The 20380-nt window shown below is 37.1% G+C and overlaps 1 protein-coding gene across 5 annotated transcripts in view; it reads right to left on the reverse strand.

The window, feature by feature from the left end:
• Nucleotides 1-20380, reverse strand: part of RASAL2 (RAS protein activator like 2) — a 297751-nt gene that overhangs the window by 45234 nt on the left and 232137 nt on the right. For all 5 annotated transcript variants that reach the window (XM_031688793.2, XM_031688792.2, XM_072946046.1 and 2 more), the window contains one exon: nt 6491-6600. In XM_031688793.2, the coding sequence (XP_031544653.1) occupies nt 6491-6600 (110 nt within the window). The remainder of the gene's footprint in view (nt 1-6490; nt 6601-20380) is intronic.

Consider the following 20380-nt stretch of genomic DNA (forward strand, 5'->3'; position numbering starts at 1 on the left):
TTTCCTCTGTCTTTCAGGTTAGAGAATTTCCTCAAATATCTGGTGATTCTTGGCCATCTGTTTATATTTAAGATTAAAGCACTAGGGGGAGGATATAGCTCAGTGGTAGAGTGCAGTGCTTAGCATGCAAGATGTCCTGGGTTCAGTCCTGGGTACAATCCTGGGTACCTCCAACAAAAAACAAACAAACAAACAAAGAAACCTAATTACCCCTCCCATTAAAAAAAAAGATTAAAGTACTAAAGAACTCAGTGGAAGCTTTGTATACTAGAATAGAACTTCCAGATTAATGAGTTTCATTTCAGAGTACTTCCTGGCCAGCTGTTTTTTTTTTTTAAATCATTTAACATCTTAATTGAGATATAATTAACATACCATACAATCTACTCATTTAAAGTGTAACATTTTCATTATATTCAGAGTTGTGCAACTGTCACCACAATCTGAGCTTAAAACATTTCATCACTTCAAAAAGAAAGAAACCTCATGTCCATTAACAGTCATTTTATTCATCACTCCCCCTACCCTGTATCTCCAGTCTCTGGCAACCATCAATCTACTGTCATACTGTAAATAGATTTGCCTATTCTGGACATTTCACATAAATGGAATCATACAATATATGGTCTTTTATAACTGGCTTCTTTCTCTTAGCATAAAGTTTTTAAGGTTTATCCATGCTGTAGCATGTATCAGTACTTCATTCTTTTTATGACTGAATAATACTGCATTCTATGGATATACCATGTTTTGTATATCCACTCAGCAGCTGCTGGACATTTGGGTCATTACCACTTTGGGGCTATTATAAATAATGTTGCTATGAACATTCATGTACATGTTTTTGTGGAGATATATGTTTTCATTTCTCTTGGATCTACCTAGGAGTGGAATTACCAGCTGAAATTGTAATGGGGGTACACAAATGTTGGTATCTGTAGGTCTTTTCATCTGGGTTGGTTCAATTTTTCAAATTTGCTCTGTGATAAATGTAAGCCTGGCTACTGGCCTTCTAGAGCTGGGTGGGAGTTGGACTTTTCCAAAGTTCTGGTGGGTGAGTGGATAAACCAATCTCCTTCTTATGTTAGAGGCTGCTAGCTGTCTTTCTAATGCCCATCCTTTTCTCTTTCCTTAATAACAGACTCTTGTATTATTGGGGGCAACAACGTATTCAGGTATAACATTTCCTAGTTTTGCAGATAAAGGTGATAATAAGACATAAAAAGAAGTCATTGGATGGTGTTTCAGGGAAATTGCTTTAAAGGGAGATAATGTGGCTGGAAGACAGATGTCCTTTTATGGGCCCCTGTGTTCCGGTGCCTGAAACATGGATGCTATGGCTGGAGCTTCAGTAACTGGCTTGTGTTTATAAAGAGATTCTGGAAGATCTTAGGACAGCAGAGGAAAAAGCCCACCAAGAGGCTGAACTCTTAGTCCTAGACTGCCCACCCTCAGAGTTCTCATACGTGAGGAATATATAACTCTACCTTGTTGCTGTTTTGAGTATCTGTTAATCAGCAACTGATCTGAATCGTAAGTGACAGACTTCTTTTCAGAATTTCCTTCTGCAGGCAACTACGTCTGATCTTCCTCTAATTTTAAGTAATATATTTTCCAGATTTCTCCTAGGTTCAACAAACTAGAAGATGGAGTTCATATTTCTGTTTCTTATACTTGTCATTTTTAAGACAAAAAAACACAGAGTTTTTTATCTATCAACTCAAAAACTGGAACTTTACCTTTCCAATCATGGCCTACCTCATGCTTTACATATCCTGAAATATCCAGTATTTCTTTTCAAGCCCTGTAATTTCCTACTCTCTGCTTCTGCCTTTTATTTCCATTCTGAGGAATGCTCTCTCCATGCATCTGTTTCCAAGTTCAAATGGTACCTGTTTTTTAAGGTTCACCTCACAGGCCACTGCCCTCGGAAGTCTTTTCTGATCCATCCAACAAGTAATCTCACCTCATCTATACCCCCACTTCCTGGACATTTACTTCTTTTAGAGGACTCTTTGAGGTTGGGGGCGGTGTCTTACTTTTCTATATTCCCTGGCAGTACATGGCTTTCTAGTCTGTACATAACTGTCACAATTAGATATGCCACTGTGTATCAAGAAATTTGGTTTTTAGAAACATTAATTATTTGACAAGTTTTCACTCCTTATGCCTATGCCCCACAATTTTACAAAGGAAATTCTGAATTTAAGGATCATTATAAATTGATCCCCAAAGCAACACTGGTACCAAATTCCTTCAGGGCCTTAGAGCAGAGTTTATGATTTGCAGATCATCGGCTAGACAAACCTGGAGCCATCAGGGTCTTTTTGACCAATTAAGTCTGCATGTTAAAATACCCTATGGTCTTTTGCACAGAGAAGCTTACTATTTGTAGTAAACTTTCTTTAGAGGAAATTAAGTCATTTAAAACTATTTTTCTGCCATCTTAATGCAGTAACTCAGACCTCACAGGAATAATTTTATCTTTTTAAAAATGTAATGAGGGCAGATAAGGTTTGTGGTTATAAAAGCCTTGAAGAATTCAAAATATCATGATCACTACTTTATTATTCTCCTGATACCCCAGATACACTGTTCCCTCCTCTTGAAGAGCAGAGAGAGAAAGTGATTTGCACAGTGTCATAATGAGAAATTTAATAAGAAAGAGATCCTGGCTTCTTGAGTTTAGCATTCTGGTCAAATTTGGCCAGGTAAGCCACAAAGAAAAAGACTGACAAGTTGGACCAAATGAAAATCTAAAACTTTTATATAATTTAGAGGCATGATTCTAAAACACAAGAAATAGATTGGAAGAAAAATTTAACAGTGTGCGTAACAGTGGCTTACAATCCCTAGTAACAATAAAGCACTGTCCTAAACCATAAGAAAAAGACAAACAGCTCAGAAGAACAATAGGCAAAGATAAATAAGCAAGTCACAGGAGACAACATGTGAAAAGATGGTCAACTTACTAGGCATTACAGAAACACAAATTAAAACAAAGAAATGGCTCCCGCTTGTCTTTATTTTGAGAGGCAACATAGCATAAAGGTTAAGAACGCAGACTCTAGCTTTCAAGGGCGGTGACTGAGTCTGTGGAGAGCCCCCAGGAGCCGAAGCTGTCACATTCCCTCCACTTTAACTTCCTACTGCAAACAATAAAGGCTGTTCATACTGTTTTTTTTTTTTTAAAGTGTGTAGATCCCAGAGCTAAGAGTTCTTGGATTTGAACCACAGTACTGCCAGTTTCTAAGCTGTGTGACCTTGTACAATTTATTGATTTCTGTTTCAGTTTTCTCATCTTCAAAATGAGGTCATGACTGTAACCAGGGTTGTTGTAACGATTAAATGAGTTAGTTTATGTAAAATGCTTAGAACAGCATATGACATATAGTATATATACTGCAGATGTATTATTACTATTCATCCATCATACTGACAAAATGTAAATGGTTGTTCAAAGGATAAAAGTAACCTTAATCTGCTGGTGGGAAAGGAAATTAGTACAGCTTTTTTGAAGGACAATTTGATAATGTGCATACTCTAAACCTAGTAGTTCTATCTCAGAAATCTAACCCAATCACATAAGGACAGAAAGGTGCATAACAAAAACGGTCATTACATCCATATTTTGTGCCAGAAAAAGGGAAACAATTAAAATATATGTCAACAGAGAAGTGAAGTACATATGTTACAAAACAATGTAGCACACTAAGAAAGCAGCTGTTAAAAAGAATGATGTAGATTTATACTGACATATAAAGTTGTCCAAAATACTCACACTAAAAAGCTAAGTCACAAAGTTACACGGTATGTTCTCCCTTACATGAAAACAGGAAAAACAAACATGTATGTGCATTTATGTATGGATTTTTAAAATGGTTTGAAAATATACAAACTGTTAATAAAGTTATTAATATGGGGAGAAAAGGAAGGGAAAGAGGCATTTTAGTTTTTTAAGCTGTATTTATGTATTGGAACTTTCTCTTTTAAACAACAAAGATACAAGCATATTTTACTGTACAACTTAAAAACTGAAAAAGGGGGCTGTTTACTAGGTTTGTCTAGAGTTTCTATTGATTTGATATAAGAATAGGAATGTTTCTCTACTTAGATTTAGATACCATAAACCATTTTGGAAGAAAGGGCCTGATTGTGGCAACTGCTGTATTTCACACAAGACCAGGGGTTTTTGGAAAATCACACCTGCAAGGGTACCAATTTAAAGAACTCAGTTGATTAATAGCTTGTACTTTAGTTCTATTTATCTGTGTCTGCAGATGATCTGAAGGCAAGAGAGCCCATTCAAAAAAACAAAAATAAAAAACTGATACATTTAAACTTCTATTTAGTACATCCCTATATAAGAATAAAGTTTTTGAAACATTTCTTTATAGGAAACTATAATTCAAATGGATTTGAAAAATAGAAAGGGTTGTTTAATGTTTGAGATTTACTAGCACTTTTTTTTATTATGCTGTATTTGAGACAGAAAGATACTACTATTGACTGAAGTAAAACACCATAGAAGGCACATATAATGAATTTAAGTCATTGGAAAGGCTACAGAAGCACTGACTATATAAAAGTAACAGCAGACTCTAGCAGAATATCATCTTTTGGTAATTCAATCCAAGAATCCCTTTAGGCTACCTAAAGCAAAACAGAATAGGAGAGAGCACTTTGAAATTAAGAAGGTGATATTTAGTGCAAGTTTAAAAAATAAAATACACCTACAAAAAATATCTCCTTGTCTCTCAGATTCATACATGAGGCTGCAAAGTTTAAGAAACAGGGTGTTGAATTGGGAGTGTTTTAGTTGCTGCGCCATATCCTTGTTCTTAAAAACCAGTACTTTGAAAAAATTTGTCATTCTAGTTTGCTGAGACTTATTAAAATACTTTGAATTCTTACAATGATGAAAGTTGCAGAATAATAGAAATCCAAGGAAAAATATGAGAAAAAAAGGTCTTTTTTTTAATGATTACCTTAAAACAAAGAGATATAAAGGATATCTAACAATACAATTACACTGCAAATTGACAGATTGCAGCTTTCACAGAACATCTCTAATGTGGTTCAGGGCTCTCAGAAGAGCCTCTCATCAACTCAGTATGGGGGACCAGTTATTTCATGTATAAAATAAGGAGAGTAATTATCTGCCTGGCAAATCTATAATCTGCCATGATAGAGATTATAGTTCTATATTTCTGTTTCTTATGTAGGTAACTGAAAATAATGGACTGATTACCAAAAGAAAAAAAAAAACCGAGTATAAATAAGAGTATCATTATGAGTGACAGACGTGAATTTAAATCCAAACTCTACTATTTAGCTGTGTGAACTTGGGCAAGTTTCTCAATCTCTTTTGCTTTGGTTCCTCATCTGTAAAATGAGGATAATAATGGTATTGAGGGTTGTTTTAAATCAGAGACTATATTAAAAATGCTTGGCACAGAGTAAGCACTCAGTAAATACTGGTGATGGTGGTGATGTGTTAAGACCCAACAAGTACCATGTCCTAAACTTTGGGCATCACGGAGACATGAAGTGTTACAGATATGTCCCAGCACACATTCAGTCATCTTAGAAGGTTGTTCTCCTTAGCGAGGTATCCATGTGAAGTTTGCTCAAGCCGGGAGTCCTAATTATTGAAATCCAGGCTTCCTTTTCATACATGTCTTCTAGATGTGACTGCAAATTAATGAGACTGATTCCATATACTATACCCAAAGAACAACGTAGCAGTGAAGTCCATGGACTCTAGAGCCAAACTGCCCAAGTTCAAATACCATTTTTGCTGTTTACTAAGCAGTACAACCTTGAGCAAGATTACTTAACTTCTCTGTTTCTCAGATTCTTCATCTATAAAATGATAATAATAATAATGTTTATCTTAATAAAGAGCAAGATCCTACTGTACAGCACAGTGAACTATATTCAATACCTTGTATAACCTATAATGGAAAAGAACATGAAAAGGAATATATATATATATATATGTATAATTGAATCACTATGCTGTACACCAGAAATTAATACAACATTGTAAATCAACTATACTTCAATAAAAACTATTAAAAATAATAATATTAATCTTATGGGGTTATTATAAAAAATTAAAGAATATAAAGCACTTAGTACAAATGCTCAAAAAATGTTATCTGTCGTCAGCATCATCTCATAGTCATCCTGCAAAAGAAAGATATGCCTCTAATCACCAGAACTTGATTCTACAGAAATAGCACAACTGATTCTGAAATAAGTTCTTAGTTATCCATATACTTTCCAATATTATAAGATTTTAAAACTGGTTGGGTATTTGAGCCACCGTTGGCTATCTGAGCTCCTCAATAGGAGCAAGACCAAGAAGTAAATTCTGTGTCAGATCTTTTCAACAGTCATTCATGCAAAGTAAGAGAAGACCAACATGCTTTATCAAAATCCACTGTAAAACTGCTTTCTTTGTCTTTAGCAAGTTAAGTCCTACCTGTCATCTGTATTGCGAAGTGAGGGAAGTCGAAAGCTCGTGTTTCTGTCAAGCTTTGACTGGCTTTTGGTCCTCTTGATGGAGCCTTTCAGGCGCTTGCTGAAGAACCCCTAGAATGAAAAGGCAGAAGGTGATGGGCAAAAGGGAACCTCACTGTCTCCTAACTGATCTGCACGCCTTTGCAAAAGATATTCAGTCTTATAATGAAGACTAGAAACAGATCTCAGCTTTTAATATTTTTAATTTGTAAAAAATAGTTGCTTGAAATCACCTGATAATGTGATAATTTTTTTCTTCTATGCTAATTGGGAAAATTAAACTTTTTCATAGCCCTTAATTCCTTATTTCTTAAAAATTTTCTATACTAGCTATGGTAAAGGAACTTCTAACTTCTAAGGTAATATGTTGGTGGTCTCAAAAGTGGTAATATTTGGTCTGTGTCACCTTGGATATGGTATTTGTGAAGCTAAATTTTAAGTGTAGCTGAGGGATGTATCATTTATGAACCAACGAAGCAGCGAGACTTCAGAAGAACAAAGTGCCTTACGGTTTTTGGCCCCTGCTTGCCGTCTGCCACTTCTACCAAACTATCTAGAATGCCTTGAACATCTTCCTAGTCTTAGCACCTGGCAAACAGTGGGCATTCAAGAAAGTTTGTTGAATGAAAGAAAAAAATGCAGAGAATGAATGACAGTGATCACCGCTTTCAAGAAACAATTCTATTGCTGGCAGATGAAAGGACGTCTTATAGAAGCACATCAAAATGTCTTAAAAAAGGTTTTAAGAGTATTTTGCTCTGTGGAAATAAATCTTTCTAATCATCTTGTGATGAATATTAGCTTATAGAAGCTGTGTACAATAAATATTTCTACAAGGAAAAAACTATTTTATTTTTTGCAGTATCAGCACATCGAATCTGTTACATGCTTTTAGTTACCACTAAAGGCCACTGTTTTGGGGTGAAGACTGTATTCAAGATAAGCTAGATTATGCTTGCCTAATCACCCCACAATCTTAATGGCACAAGACATATCATGTCTATGAGCGGGTTGAATAACGGAGATGGGGACCTGGCTCTACACTGTCCTCGCTCAGAGACTGAGACTAAGGAGGCTCTACCTCTGTGCTCCTGCAGTTGCTGCAGCAGGATAAAGTAAGTGTGACACATTACATACCTGCTCTTAAAGCATCCATGTCACTTGTGGTCTCCTTTTATTGGACAAAAAGGTCACATGACCACACTTAACTCCAATGGGGAAAGAACGTACAACCCTATCATGTATCCAGAAAGAGAGCTGGAAATACTTGGTCAGCAGCAGCTTGGACCCCAGTGCTTTTCCACCCCAAGCAGTTTGTAAACACACAAAAGAAAAATGGAAACCAACTTATGTGAATCAGAAATAGAACTATTTAGCTGGCGAAAGAAAAATGCTCATGTTATGTCTTGTTCTTGTAGCCCAAAGAACGAGGGTAAAGACTCCTAGAGAATATCACACAGACATCATTCCCCAGGCTGTTTCATGTCCTCTAGGCTGTTTTTTTTTTTATTATAGGTTTATTGAGATTGATTGCAAGGGGAAAAAAACAAGGCTATTTTTTAAAGTACAATATTTCTCAGAGACAGGCATTTGCCTGGTCTTCTATACAATCTTAGCATCATTAGGGAAAGTCACTGTCCTTTGTTCTCTAAGACAAAAGCTTTATTTACTACTTGCCATGATTCAGTCAAGATGAGTCACCACATTTGCTCATAAATGTAATCAGCAAACCAGACCTAAATTTATAGAATTCTATTAGGATCACTTATAGTTGGTTCAGAAACCACTGGCCTTAAGCTGAGATTCAGCCCAAGGACCTGACCAAATACTATATCTAAATACAAATCTAACAAAAACACAGTTAAGCAGGTAACTGAGAATATACTAGTAGACAGTCACTCATTAGTACTTTACCTTTCTGTGGCACTTTATTACATCATACTTCATATTTTAATCCATTTGTTTATTAAATATTTATTTTATGTGTATATGTTACAAATCACCATACGGTGTTGTAAGGGAATCACAGATAAAACAAATACCAATTCTGCCCTCAAAAAGCCTGTAGTTTAATATAGGATTAGAAATTAAGTACAAATAAATATGACATGACATGCCTTAGGCAGGCACGTGCCTGGCATATTTAATCACAAAATAAAACTATCATATTCCTTTGAATCTATTACACCCGTGACTGTAAGTCACACCACTATTTTATGTGTATACTAAGAAAAAAGCTGCCAATTAAACTATAATACAGTGCCTTGCCACTTAGAATTTTAATTTTGTATTAAAGAGCTCGGTTTTTAAAAGACTTATTTAGGGAACTCTTGTCTTATATCACATACTGTATACACAAAAAGAATATACAAAATAAATCGGTTAAAGTATTCCCAATGCTGCTTCATTCTTCTGAACTACTTTGACTCCGAGTAGCTGTTGTTCACATTTCCCCACAGAATACCATGATATATTCTTTCTTTCAAGAATGTTGATGACAAATAGCATATTGTAAAAGAGTAATCTACAGAGATTACTGGGATTGCTGGGGTCTTCCTAGTTTACCATGGCTGCTTTCAAACCTTTATTCCATAAAATAATGGTTTGGAGTAAAGCATGTTCTTTGAGGTTCATACCATCTAGACTTAACATCCTTTATCATTCTTTGCTGTTCTCATGCATTAATCTCTCTTTCAATTTCCTTTTTCCATGAAGGACTTTAGCCTCTCACTTGCAATATTTCTGTCTCTTAACTCCTAAACACCATGCCAGTAAATAACCAGGTAGTAATCCGTCTGATATCCTGGCTTCACAATTCCTTAACCCCAATAACCCTTAACCACCTCTCCAGCCACCCACTCCTATACTCGCACACTAGATATTATCATTATTCAGATCTGCCACCTCAGGCATCTTAGGCAGTAATTCTCTTCTTCCTGACTTTTCTTTCTGACCCAGTATCTCTTTCTCCAAATACATCTGCTCTTTAACCTCAGAGAAACCTCCAGTCTCTTGACCACCGCATTTTCTCCCTGGCCCTGTTCCTCTCTCTAGTCAACCTAGATTCCTAGATTCAGATGAATAGCTTCATCTGAAGCTATTCAATTACCAGTAACTTCCATTCTCTTAATGATCATCTATCCAAAATCAAAACCAGATCAACGTTTAAAATCTGGTCCCATGATCAGGCTGCTCAGGAAGACCACAGAGCTCATTAGGCTGATGCCCCTAAATATTCACTGTCTCCAAGCTTGGCTTGGTTTCTGCTGTGCCTCTGCCTGGACCAGCCAGGCACTGAGGCGTCCAGCAACATTATCCACTCTGGGAAACCTCAGAGTGTATGGCACGCCCTCTTGCCCACCTGGTCCCTTCTGAGCAATTCCTTACATACAGGTCAGTATGCTTTGTATCATGTACAGCCCTGGCTATAGCTGAATGGACCAGGAGTGAGCAACTGACCTAAACGTACCTAACAGAGTGGTCCTGGTTAAGAGTTCTGCCTATAGGATATGGTATCATCTGGTAGCTACTAACTGCTCTTACCTGACCCCTGGCCATTCCCCGCTTTGTGCTTTACACACCAGCAAGTATAAAAGCCTACAATTCTCTCCATTCACCAAGCATCTCTGCTATTGCTCATACTCCCTCATTTTCCCCTGGCTAAGTCATCCTTTCAGACTCAGCTCAGGCATGATCTCTTTGAAGGTGCCTTTTTTGGCATGTCTTGACCCTGCTCTAGATTAGGTGGCCCTCCTCTGTGCTTTCAAGTATCTATAAATAGAGCCAGGCTTACATCTAGCACACTGCATGCCCACTGATGTGTCAACAGCCTTCCCTTCTGAACTGTGAAATCCTTCAGCCAGGGACTAAACACTGGATTCCCAGGGCAGATCTGATATCTGGCATTTAGTAGGGGCTCAATATATGTTTGTAGAACTGAAATAATAAAGGCAGTGAAATGCATAAAAGCCATCATGGTGTTTTTGCTACAAGTGCCACTATAGAAAGAACAGGCAACTCCGAATCAGGAAGTGTGGCTTCAAGTCCTGGCTCCAATTTCCCCCAGTTGAATGACCTTGAACAAGTCACAACTTCTAAGTTTCAGATTTCTTATCCATAAAATGAGGACTGAAAAATTCCTAAGGCCAGGGGGGAGGGTATAGCTCTATGGCAGAGTGCATGCTTAGCACACACAAGATCCTGGGTTCAATTCCCAGTACCTCCATTAAAAAAAAATAATAAAATACCTCCCTCTCCCCCTCCAAAAAAAAAACACCAAACCCAAATTAAAAAAATTAAATTAAAAAATTCCTAAGGCCACCCCCAAAGAATAACTGAATGCAAAAGTACTTTTAAAATAATGGAAAACAAGAACCTATAAGTATTAACTGAATAGAAACCTAGGATGAGAGACTATGAACAGGCTCAGTGAAATCATAATTTTTCCTCTTAGAAATCATCACAACAAAGGAAGGGAAATAAACTCCACAACAGCAGGGATTTGGGGCTGTTCTGTTCAGTTATGTATACCATTGCCTGTAAGTGATACTTGGTACATCACAAATGTTCAAAAAACATTTGTTGACTGAGTAAGTTTACTGAAGTCTTCCTGGCTATCAAGCACTAGCCAGGTGCTTTCCAATATGCAACACAATTTAATCCATGCAACAACTTCAAGAAGCTGGTATTTAGTAACAGGCTTTAGGTAACACAGTTAGAAGAGGAGTTAGGATTTAAACCCAGTGTATTGCTAGTACTTAAAAAGCTTCATTTGTTCACATATTTACTGAGTACCTATTATTTGCCAGACACTTTAGGCTCTTGAGATATGTCAGTGAATAAAACAAACAAAAATCTTTGCCTTCATTAAGCTTATATATCGGTGGAAGGAGACAATCAACAAAGAACAAAATTAATTAGCAAAAGACAAGCACTACAGGAAAACAGAGCTGTGTAAAGAGGGTTGGGAATATAAAGTGGTCATGATAAGCCTTATGGAGGAAGATCACACTGAGTGAAGACTTGAAGGGGTGAGTTAGCATGCAGATATTAGAAGGGAAAAGCATGCCAGGCAACAGGACTAGGCTTGGCAAAGACTTTAAGGTAAAAGCACACCTAGTATGATCGAGAAAGAGCCAAGAAGTCAGTGTGGCAGGAATGGAGAAAGCAGTAAGAAGGGTGGTGGGAAACGAGGTCAGAGAGGCAGCAGGGTGGGGCTGGTCCTGGTAGTGGGGTAGGTGCTACAGCATGCAAGTCCTGTAGGCCACCGTAAGGATGTCACCTTTCACTGTGACTTCTAAGGAAATCAATAATGAGACAAGACCATTCAAAACAGTCATAAATAAATAAGCACATGCTTTTCTGAGAGAAATACTTTTAACTATGAACATTTAACAGGATTTTGAGCAAGAATGCACAATATATGAAGTTCATTTTCTTCAACAGTAGATCACACAGCAATAGCTGAGATACAGGGAAGGAATCTGGCTCTTCCCAAGTCACACAGCTGCTAAGTGACAGAGGAAAACTTCACATTCAGCCAGCCCGACCCTGGAACTCTTGCTTTTTAATCACTATACTGTATCAATTCTCCAATTCTCTTCAAATACTGTAGGCACTATAATATAATGCATTTTCCCCACGTGTACTACTTAATTTCTACACATATCTTACTGTAGAATTATATACCACAAAGAGGCAGAAATACAATGATAATTCAAAACCGAAAGAAAAAAGAAAACAAGCAAAACCCCCCACTAATGTGACATTTGACTTAGAAAAATTTGTTAAGATTCCTATCTATATAATTAAACTAAAGTACAATTGAAATCCTATTGAAATTACTTTTATACGTAACTGATTTGGTGATCACTGAGAGAAAAACATCCAAATATAAAATTTACAAATAGATGGATACCGAAAGGAAAATGTTTCTTTCTTTCACATAAAGTTTTATCTATGTCTTACGTTAATTTGAAGAGCAAATGATGTTCCCATAGGTGTACTCTACAAATCCTACAGCATAAATGGAAACAAAGGAGAAGACAACAAATAAACCCGATTTCATCTTTCTGACGCCAATCTAGTCTGAAAGAACATCAATAAAACCCTCCCAACAAATCCTGCCTCATCCAGTTCTCCTCTGAAATGCTCTTGCTACCATCTACAATTCTTAAAAAGAGTAAAAAGCTTCTTATTTTAAACAACTACACTGTCATAGCAATGACACAACTAAAATGACTTAACTTGAAGTAGTTGGTACTCACTATTTTTTGTCAAAATGAGGCTTAAAACCGGCAGCTGCCAGTGGAAGGAAAAGCCAAATGGTGTGTTTCTCTGGAGCTTGGTAAATGTTAAGAGAATGATAAAAGTTGTCCGCTGCCGGCAAATTAGAGTAACCCCCAAAGACGGAATTTGGCTATCAGGGCATGATTGGTAACTGAAATAAAACTGCTGCTACGCAACCACTCTCAGAAGCCTCAGTGGTGGGAATCAGACACGCTGACTTGCCGGCGTCCTGGTGCTGCCGTCGGTCCCTTAAGACACGGAGAAGAGGGAGAAACGTGTCATCACCTCCCACACAAAAACACAGTGATGTGCAACAGAACCCTGCTTTAATCCTGTTTGAGACTTTTCTTTACCAGCAACCACACAAGGGATTAAGCAATTCATGGTGATTAAGTAAATTTAATAGCAGTTCCTTAAAAATGTTGCATGACTTACACTAAGAAATGTCAACTAGAAAGGACTCAGGTGAGAACTGTTTTCGTTCTTGCTTTTTAAGTTTTAGTTTAATTAGTACATTAATCTCTGTGTATTTTGCATATTTCAGCAGTTCATATTATTATGAATTTTAATTACCTGAGAAGAAGGGCCATATCATACATAAATTATTCCCTTCCTTGATCTCGTAACGCAGCTTAAGGACTTGTAGATGTTCGATAAACGTTGACTAAAATCTGATTGCAGAAAATAAACAAGGAAAAGGGAAAAGGAAGGGTGACTGAAAATGTTAAACTCTACTTTTCAGTGATCATATTTTATTTAGTTTTATCTTCCAGTTATTGCACGTCCAAACAGAAAGGAAAGCTAGGTAGTAAGAACAGTAACAGAACAACAGTTACAAAATGCTTTATAGTTAACAAGCAGTTTCAATGTGGGTAATCTCTCTCCTTGTGGGGGTTTTTGATTTTGGGTTTTTGTTTTTGCTTTTATTTTTGTTTTGTTTGTTTGTAAATTTAAACATCATAGGGAAAAAGAAACGATTCTGTCATTAAGTTACAATTGTTTTTCTAGCCCAGAGCTAATGAATCAGAATCTTTGATCTGGATTTTTGACAAACATTTAATGATTCTCTTTTATTAAATAAAGTTAGATTTTTATTATGAAACTCTTAAACATACAAAAACATAGAAATTAATATTGTAAATCATACTCCTTAATCAGATGTTAATGTATTAATGTGTTATTAGACTATATTAAAATATAAAAATAAAACATGGATATTACATTATATGATATAACATATTATAATTGTTATATATAATAATAATATAACACTGATACACTAGGGGAGCAAGCAGAAGATATTTAGCATACCTTCTCTATGCCTAATAATATTCTTTGCCTTAAAGGTTCATTTTCATTTAACAGACCACTGTTACCTCAGATTTATTTTGATTATTATCTTCCTGTTAAATTTTTTCAAACCTTTTATTTTCAACTTTTATAAATTATGTCTTAAATTTATCTTTTCTATTAAAAATTAGGTTCATTGAGGTACAATTTATACAAGGCAAAATTCACTATTTTTAGTTGTACAGCTTGATGAGTTTTGACAAACATATACCACCACAACTGAGATACAGAACATTTCTATCACCCCACCCCAAATTTCTTCACGCCCTTTTATAGTCAACCCTTTCCTCCACCCTCAGCCCCTAGAAATCACTAACCTGATTTGTCTCTACAGTTTCATCTTTTCTACAATGTTATACAAATAGAATTATGCAGTAAGGAGTCTTCTTTCAGTTAGCATACTGGCTTTGAATTTTATCTATGTTGGTGCATGTATCAGTAGTCGGTTCCTTTTTATTCTATTGTATGGACATACCAAAATTGTTTACATTTGCCAATGGACGGACATTTGGGATGTTTCCAGTTTGGGTCTATTAAGATTAAAACTGCTTAAAAAATGTGTGAACAAGTCTTTAATTTTGACATGAATTAAAAGCCTACTTGGAAATTCACAAAGGAATAGCAGGAAAGAAATGACAACTTCAATAAGAATCACAACTAACAACAAGATGTTAATGAGGTGGGGGGTAGGGATCTTAAGAAGAGAAGGAATTTTTTTTCCTTTATATTTGAAATAATTTTAGATTTATAGAAAATTTGGGAAAATAGTACAGAAAGTTTTCATTTGCCCAACTTCGCCTAATGTTAACATCTTACATAACCACAGTATAATTATGAAAACCAGGAAATTTAAATAGGTACCACACTGACTGAAATTATAGACTTAATTCCAATTTCACCAGTTTTTTCACTGTATTAGTTTTCTATTGCCACTGTAACGAATTACCACTAACATGGTGGCTTAAACAGTACAAATATATTATCTTATAGCTCTGTAGGTCAGAAGTCCAACACAGGTCTCATCTGGCTAAAATCAAGATGTCAGCAGGGCTGCATTCCTTTCCGAAAGCTCTGGGAGAATCTGTTCTTTGCTTTTTCCAGCTTCTAAAGGCCACTCACGTTCCTTGGTTTGTGGCCCCCTTCCTCCATCTTCAAAGCCAGCAATGTTGCCTTTCTCTGAAAGGTTCTCAATTTCTAAGGCCTCATGTGATTAGAATGAACCCACCTGGGTAATCTAGGGTACTCTCCCCACCTCAAAGACTTCAGCCTTAATCACATCCGCAGCAGTCTCTTTAGCCATGTAAGACAACACAGTCACAGATTCTGTTTATTAGGATGTGGACATCTCTGGGGGGAACCATTACTCTACCTTGCACACACAGTTTATGTAATGACTTTCTTAAGATTTAGGTTTTTTTTTTTTATAATATTGTGCAATTATAAACAATGCTGCAAAAAAATACTTTGTATTTTCATACTGATGGAGGTGTACTTTCAGGGTAGACTGCTAAAAGTGGGACTGCTGGGTGGAAAGGTAAGTGTGTGTATAGCTTTGCCAAAATCCCCTCTAGAAAGGTTGGACCAGTTTGCACTCCCATCAGCAATGTAGGAGAGTGTCTTTCCCATAACCTCACCAACTGAATTTCTATATACTATACTTTTTGTTAGCCTAAAAGGTGAAATAGTATCTCCATGTTGTTTTAATTTGCATTTCTCTGATTCTAAGTTTGAACATTGTTTTAAAAATTGTTCAGAACAATTTTTATTGTTTTTTAGAACTACCTATTCATATCTTCTTTCACTATTTCTATTGGGGTTTTGGTCATTTGTCCCTCATCTTAAAACAATTCTTTATATGTTGTGAATTTCTTCTCCCAGTCAGCTGGTTTTAACTTTATGTTTTTAGCCATGTACTTTAAAAAGAAAGAATATTTTTGCCCCTGGCTTTTCAGCAATCATTACAGAAAGGTTTTTTTGTTTTGTTTTGTTTTTTCCTATATCAAGGTTAGACAGGATTTCATCTATGTTTTCTTCTAGTAGCTGTACGGTTTATTTATTTATTTGTTTATTTTTAACACTTAGATCCCTAATCCATTTGGAGTTTACTCTTGTGTAAGATGTGAAATACATCTTACATCTAATTTTATCTTTTTTCCCAAATGGCCACTCACTTGTTCCTACACTATTTATTTTGAATACTAACTCCTCAGGAAACCATTCTTGATTTCTCTAATAGGAGTTAGTCTCTTGCTTCTGATTACCTAAGATCTTTTTGTTTATAATACTGTTTTCCTCTGTTTTGACCAATTAGTTCTATTCTTATTTTATACTCCCTACTGAGTCTTGACTCCTGAAGGCAAACATTATCAAGCTTATCTTTTTATTTCTTCAATGCTTAGTACACAGTGGGCTACTTAATATGTATCTGCAGAATGCTGGACCTGAATCATTACGAAAATCCCAATTCACTCAAAGTAGAGAAGTATCTAACACATATGAGGGGGAAGAAAAAAATACCCTCAACATTATTAAAATAAAACCACAACTGGCGTTCAAAGAGGGCAGGTTTAGTATCTGAAATGCTCACTTCTGCAGACCACCTCAGTTCCTGCTAATGAGGTGGCTGTTGATTTTCTCATTACCAGGAGAGACTGTGGATCTTACTCAAGTTCACAGAGTATGAATATTAAGGAAGACGGCTTTCAGGGATAAAATAATGAGAAATGAAGAGTCAAAACTAAGAAAGAGAACATTTCCCCTAAGTGAGGTCTATTAGTCTGTTGGACAGTCTCCCAGAGGTTATCACGGAAGCCTGAAAAGCATCAGATAATATAATGTGAAAGACTTTTTCTCACTGTCAGGGGAGATGGACTAGATGAATTAAATTGAAGTTTTTTCTCTCTCAATTCTAGGACTCTAAGAATAAGAGCATCACAGATGAGGGGGAGCTTTGGAGTCTATTAGTTGCTCAAAAAAATAAAATCCTTCCTGCCTCTGGTAAAACAAAATGCACCTAAACTCACATTATGGAAATGGTGGTGAGCAAAAGGTACAAAGTAAAACAATATAATAATTACTCTTTACTAATGCCTATCAGGGTAGATGCTTTTCTTTTTTTTTTTAAAGTAGAGAATAAAGTGGGGGGAGGGAGGGAGAAACACACATGGAAGAGATGTGACTCGGCATATTTATGTAACTTCTAGAAGCTATTTCCTAATGTATTGCATCTACTCTGCAAGCATTTTTTTCCATTATGAATTTAGGCCCCAAAATATTAACAAGTTGGTCCTTAGTATATAGTACTTCTTAACCTGCGTGGGGTTCTTAAAATATTTCTGTAGTATTTCATTACCATAGGCACCACAGGCCTTAGAGGAGGTCAAACTAATTTGCTCTTGGTCACACAAGGGAGACACTAGCTGACCATACATTGAAAAAGATGGTTCTTATCATTCCTTTCCTGTTCTAGGTTCAAAATCTTAAATGCTAATAGCATGAAATCTTTGTACTGATACTCTGGCAGAATTAAAACGGCATGAAACACTGGCCATAGATCAGAAGGTCGGAAGAGTACAAAGACTTTTTCAAATGCAGGTACCTGATCTCAATGAAGAAGTGCTCCTGAGTGACAAGGATGGTCCCGCTGACTGCATAGGAGAGAAGCCCAGATGGCTAAGGACAGAGCATCAGGTTATGGCCTCACTTCTGCTGGAAGTATTATCTTTGTTTTGTTTTGTTTTGTTTTCATTTAACTTTTAAATAGCTGAGAGCAGACCACATTCCTAAATATCCAATTATTCCTTGAGTGAGAAGCAAACTAACCCAGTCCCCATGAGTCACTCTTTCTACCGTTTAATCTCACAGGGCTTCCAGTGAAGGAAAGTGATTTGCTTCTTCTCACCATATTCCACCCTTAATTCCATTTTACTTAACAGATTAATATAGAATCTTTAAAAAAAGCCAGTATACAATGTTGATTAATTTAAAGCCATCAACTAATGAAGGTGCTATGGCATGAAAGGCTAATGTCTTTGCAACATGCACACCTTGGGCGATTACGAAAGTCATCCCCATATTGAGATTTCATAAACAGATTAGGCAAAAGAAAAGGTCAGTGCTGGAACTCTAAGATGAATAAGACATAGTTTTGATCTTCTAGAAGAATGGTTTCTAAATTATCTTGACCGTGTATCAAGCGAGTAGAATATTGCTGGTGTGCATTCATAAAATATAAGTATGTCCCAATGTATGACTATAAAGCAGTCAATAACACAAAATGTTAAAAACAGTGAAATTAAAAAAAATCAAAACATTATTTTCTTTCTGCAATGCAAATGGATTGTGCTGTGTACCCTCTGAGGTATGTACATCCCATTCTGGAAACCACCAACTGGAATGTCACCGACCAGACATGGTAAGCAACTACACACAGAATGGCCCTGCAATACAATGGTATCAGTATTATGATGGATAAATGCACAGTCCTATGGAAGGACAGAGAAGGTCAAGGCTAACGTTGCCTACGTGAGGTAGGGAGAGCTGGAGCTGGGTTGTGAAGGATAACGACACTTTTACACAGTATAGAAGGTGGCCTTACTGGGTAGAAATGTGCAAAGATATTGGAGAAAACTTGTTTGGGGAACTTTGGTAAAGACGGAGCACTAAGATGGAGCACTTTCTAAGTTTGGAGGCTCTGAGAACTGGGGTTGGGGATGGGGACACTGAGTATAAAAAACTGAGACTGGAAGGGCAGCCAAAAGCTAGACAACAAAAGGCTCTTTGTGCCAAGTTAACTTTGGTTTGATCATCCTGTAAAACGTGAGTTAAACAGAAAAACCTTTAGCAGGTGACTGATGCTTTTTGAAGGAAAAGCTAGCTAGCTATGTCTGAAGACATTCAAATGAGGGCAAGGAGGAAGGGAGAGAAAGAGGAGAGGGGAAAGAACCCATCGTGTGAGCCAAATAAAACGTACAAAACTTGATCATGTCCATGGCCGTGGGACCATAGAGAGTTACTAAAAAGCTTTAAGCAAGGGAGAGTCAAGGTTAGTAATTAGGTTTAAATTTTAAAGAGACTGCTCTGGCAGCAGTGTGAAAGCTGAACTGGGTGAAGGAGGACTTAGAGGCCAGGAGATGAGTTAAAGTCTCCACTGTGTTAGATGGGACTACTTATACATTTTGAGGGGATCAGTGCAAAATACTAGTGCCCCTTGTTAAAAAACCAGCAAAATGGTAGCATTAAAGGCACTGAAACAGTAATCGTTTCCCTTCCTTCAGGAGTTTCTCTCCCCATCTGCCATGGTATTTTTAATTTGTTGTTTAATGTCATGCTCCCTTGGGCACCAAGGCAAGTGCAGATCTTCACAGGTGCCTAGGACCAGGGTCCACAACTTGGTGTGGAGGTGTGTGTGTGTGACCCACTAGCTGCCAAGTTGCTGTTCCGCAGCCACCAAACCCACGTGGTGTGCACTGGCCCAGGGCAGGGAAGTCGAGCCAAGCTTCTTCTCTTCCCGCAGCTGCCCTTCCAACTCACTAGGTACCTGGAATTGGGGGTGAATAAGGTTTGTTTCAGCTGAGTTGTGGTCCCTGGCCACCTGGCAGACACAGGCAGGGGCAAGGACGGCCCCACCAAGAGCAGGCCCCATATCCCCTATTATGTTTGTGCACAGGCCTGCTAGGGTCAGAGAGTGACCGCTGTGGCTGGGTCAGGCAGACAGAGAGGGGGTAGCTGGGGTTCCTGGGGGTGGGAAAAGTGGGGAATGTAGAATCCATCCCAAAGAGGCAATGGGAAACAGTACCGTGCCTTGTTTCCAAGTCCTTGCACATGCTCCCTTGTCCCACCAGACTTCATTTACAAAATACAAACCCAAAGATGAGTCATTAAGAATTTTGAGATGGTATTAAACTCCATGCAAAGGGCTTTTCTGAGTGTAGGCCCTGTGCACTAAAGAAATTTGTAGTACTACAGAGTCAGAAATTCATGGGGAAAACAGTTTTGGGGAAATCATAAGTGGGTACAGTTTGGGGCAAACTGAATTTAAATTACTATCGGACACCGTAACTAAGCATTAGCAGAATACTAACAGAAGACGCTTAGAAGATTGTTCAAACAATATCACCTTCTATTTCCTAATTTGTAGATTATTCATTATCCTGATATAAAAGAGTAATAAAAAATCCTTCTAGATAAATTATCAGCTCGATGAAAGTATCTG

Source organism: Vicugna pacos, chromosome 21, assembly GCF_048564905.1.
Source record: "Vicugna pacos chromosome 21, VicPac4, whole genome shotgun sequence".
NCBI lineage: Eukaryota > Metazoa > Chordata > Mammalia > Artiodactyla > Camelidae > Vicugna > Vicugna pacos.